We start from the raw sequence: 3,927 nt of genomic DNA, 5'->3' as shown, positions 1-3,927 counted from the left end.
CATCCATCGAGAGTTAAATTCCACAGGGTCCCCAAACAAACCTTTATAATAATTTGCAATATAAGATTTGAGCTGCTCGTGTCCTTCAATCGTCCCCTCATCTTGTACAAGAGAATGAATGAGCTTCTTCATGTTCTACCATTTGTGACATTATGAAAGTACCTCGCATTCGAATCTCCTTCTAGTACGAAAAGAGCCTTTGATCGATGGTAACATTTGAGTTCCTCCTCGCGTAAGAGGCTGACTAACTGGGCATTGGATTGATTTTTCATCTCAATATCTCGTGTCATTAGCAGTCTTGTCTCTGCGATTGCTTCAATGTCATCAATAACCGGTGACAAGCGGAACTTCTCATTTTGAGCAACCCTGTCATATGTCTTGCCCATCCACTAAGGTATCGGCGCGTAGCGCGTAATTTGTTATTCCACCTTTAGATGTGACTTAGACAAGCGACATGCTTCTCCCATACCCTTTTAACCAAATCAGAGAAATCCTCACGGTGCAACCGTCCAAGTTCAAATTTAAACTGACGTTTACATGGTGGTCTAGGCGTTCCGGTGGTTAAAAGTATGGAAGCATGATCCGACAACCTTTCAATATGTGGTAGGGCCCGTACCATGATCATTGGGAATTTAGTTCTCAATCTGAGTCCATAAGTACACGGTCTAACTTCTCGTATGTGAGATCCGGGAGGCTATTCGTCTCCCAACCATTCCTATCCCTCTTAAATCCAATTGGAGGCATAAACAAAGGGAGTGATTTGCGGGTTGATTATGAGCTGTTTTGGGGAGAAATGGTGAATTGGAGGATCTCTACTCTCTAGTGTTACTCTAATTTGACAATGTACTCCCTCTATAGAATATGTTGCATATACTATCTAGTCAAAGTGAAGTTTTGTATCTACGTTTCACATTAGATTTAATAATTTTTTGCCATATAGTAGGTCAAACGTTATATACGCAACATACTTTGGGACGGAGGGAGTATATATGTGTTTACTGCTATATTTGAGTAAAAGAACTTAGGATTGAGATGTTATAACTATGCGATTGTTATGGTATAAAAAGAAATTGCATTCATATTTATATATTTGAGAGGAAATTGATATTGGCCTCCGTACAAAACGAACAAAGTGAGTCTGATCAATTTCGTTGACGTAGTTAATTCGTTCACAAGTCGCCACTTGTAAGTGAAGTCTGCTGTAAGTGAAACACAATGCACGCAAAGGTTCCATGATTCCGTCTCCCGCGGCTTCGCCAAGATAGCGAAATCTGTGCCGGTGTTAAATAAACTTCGAACCGCGCGTCTCCCAGTCAAAATCAAGCTCTCCCCTACGGCCGCTGGGCACCTTCCCTACCACTAGCAAAAGCTCATCGCCTCCACCTGTTCGTCCCAATGGGCGGCGATGGCAGCGCCAAGACTCCCGCGGCCACCATGGCCGTCGAGTCATCGCCGTCGTCCTCAACGGCTCAACCGACTTCGGTGCTGGCGTCCGTGCTGCTGTCGTACGCGTACGTGGCCCTGTGGATCAGCCTGAGCTTCACGGTGATCGTGTACAACAAGTACATCCTGGACCCCAAGATGTACGACTGGCCCTTCCCCATCTCCCTCACCATGATCCACATGGCCTTCTGCGCCACCCTCGCCGCCGTGCTCGTCCGCGTCCTCCGCCTCGTCGACCTCCCCGCCGACCCGCCCATGACATCCTCCCTCTACGTCGCCACCGTCGTGCCCATCGGCGCGCTGTACGCGCTGTCCCTCTGGTTCTCCAACTCCGCCTACATCTACCTCTCCGTCTCCTTCATCCAGATGCTCAAGGCGCTCATGCCCGTCGCCGTCTACTCCCTCGCCGTCGCCTTCCGCACCGACTCCTACCGCAGGGCCTCCATGCTCAACATGCTCGCCATCTCCGCGGGCGTCGCCGTCGCCGCGCTCGGGGAGGCGCGCTTCGACGTCTTCGGCGTCACGCTCCAGCTCGCCGCCGTCGCCGCCGAGGCCACGCGCCTCGTGCTCATCCAGATGCTGCTCACCTCCAGGGGAATCAAGCTCAACCCCATCACCTCGCTCTACTACATCGCGCCCTGCTGCCTGCTCTTCCTCGCCGTGCCGTGGACGGTCGTCGAGCTGCCCAGGCTGCGCGCCGCGGGAAATACTGTCAGCCCCGACCTGCTCGTGTTCGGGACCAACTCCCTCTGCGCGTTCGCGCTCAACCTGGCGGTGTTCCTGCTGGTGGGGAAGACGTCCGCGCTGACCATGAACGTGGCAGGGGTGGTCAAGGACTGGCTCCTCATCGCATTCTCCTGGACCGTCATCAAGGACACCGTCACGGCCGTCAACCTCGCCGGCTACGCCATCGCCTTCCTCGGCGTAGCCTACTACAACCACGCCAAGCTGCAGGGGCTCAAGGCAAAGGAGGCCGAGAGGAAGGCGGCCTCCATATCGCCCGCCATGGAGGAGGATGCAGAGGCCGGTAAGCGACTTTTGACGCAGGACAAGGCCATTGCGCGTAAGAACTGAAGACACCGGCCGATGCAGGATTGCAAGAGTTAATAATTTCCAAGTAATAATAAGTGTAGGATTATTGTTATCTGTGCTATACTTGCTTACTTTTAATTTTTGTCAGCCGCCAGCCGTAGGATATCCATAGCTACGAGTTGATCCAAGATCATCTTGTAAGCTTTAGCCTTTTCATTCTAAGCCAGATGCAAATCATCGGCATTTTCTAATTTTACAATTCGTTTTTTCTTTCTGACAAATCATTCGTTTGTACCCCACCGACACCCCAACACAACCCGAAAAATAAAATAAAATTGCTTTCAGACTATTCTTTGGAGGGGTGATTCCACATCTTGATGGTGGCCTATCAATCCTTTAATATGCCGATGATACAATTTTACTTATGAAACATGATCTCGAAAAAGCACGAAATCTCACTTGACAACTTTTGAGCAATTGACGGGTCTCAAAATAAACTTTCATAAAAGTGAATTGTTTTGTTTTATGCGCAACGTGGGATTCAGTAGCCGCATACGCGGAATTGTTTGGTTTTGGACAAGGTCAGTTTCCTATTAGTTAATTGGGGATCCCAATCCATTATCGAAGATTAACAATTGCTGAATGAAAACTAGTGGAGGAAAGACTTCAGAAGCATCTCAGTAGTTGAAAAGTTATTTTTTTTATCCCTAGGAGGAAGACTAGTACTCATTAATTCAATACTTACTAATATGGTCATATGTTTCTTGCTTTTGCCTAAATGTGTGCTACACAAGCTCGATTATTATCGATCGAGATTCTTTTGGCAAGGAGATAGCGAGAAAAAGAAATATCGTCTGGTTAAATGGAGTATAGTATGTCATCCAAAGATCAAGGTGGGTTGGGTGTTCATGACCTTGAGGTAAAAAAAAAAACTCAGCCTTACTATGGCTGTTTAAGCTTCTTATTGAAGATGAGGTATGGTAGACACTCATTAAGAGAAAGTACATCGGCGAGAAAGTGTTATCCCAAATTCTATGGAAACCTAGGGACTTGCATTTCTGGGCCGGCCTAATGGCTACGAAGAAGTTTTTCTTTCAATATGGTGCTTTTTTGATAAATGATGGATCGCATATACGGTTCTCGGAGGACTCTTGGCTAGAGAACATGCCTCTTAGTGAACAATACCCTGCCATATATAGTATTGTTTATCGCAAAAGTGATACCATTGCTTTAATAATAGCAACCTCACCTCCGTAGTGATGTTTAGACGATATATGGCCCGAGACTAGCTGCGTGGAATGCCTTACTTCACCGTTTTGAATCCATTCAACTTTTGGCAGGTCTGGATGAATTTCGTTGGAACTTACATCCCATTAGGAAATTTTCTGTAAGTTCATTATACAATGCGATTATTGTTGTGGGTATACTTCATGGGTGTACCATCGACAGTGC

The 3,927-nt window shown here is 47.3% G+C and overlaps 1 protein-coding gene across 1 annotated transcript; it reads left to right on the top strand.

The window, feature by feature from the left end:
* Nucleotides 1–1,332: 1,332 nt before the first annotated feature.
* Nucleotides 1,333–2,734, top strand: LOC127304813 (probable sugar phosphate/phosphate translocator At5g25400). The gene has a single exon (XM_051335393.2). The coding sequence runs from the start codon at nt 1,396–1,398 to the stop codon at nt 2,515–2,517; it is 1,122 nt and encodes a 373-aa protein (XP_051191353.1). The 5' UTR covers nt 1,333–1,395; the 3' UTR covers nt 2,518–2,734.
* The last annotated feature ends 1,193 nt before the right edge of the window (nt 2,735–3,927 follow it).

The sequence above is a fragment of the Lolium perenne genome, chromosome 5 (assembly GCF_019359855.2).
Source record: "Lolium perenne isolate Kyuss_39 chromosome 5, Kyuss_2.0, whole genome shotgun sequence".
NCBI lineage: Eukaryota > Viridiplantae > Streptophyta > Magnoliopsida > Poales > Poaceae > Lolium > Lolium perenne.
This window is presented reverse-complemented; position numbering and strand designations above follow the sequence as displayed.

What these genes read in the sequence shown, in the direction of transcription:
- LOC127304813 (XM_051335393.2), top strand. Translation starts at nt 1,396, where the DNA reads ATGGGCGGCGATGGCAGCGCCAAGACTCCCGCGGCCACCATGGCCGTC.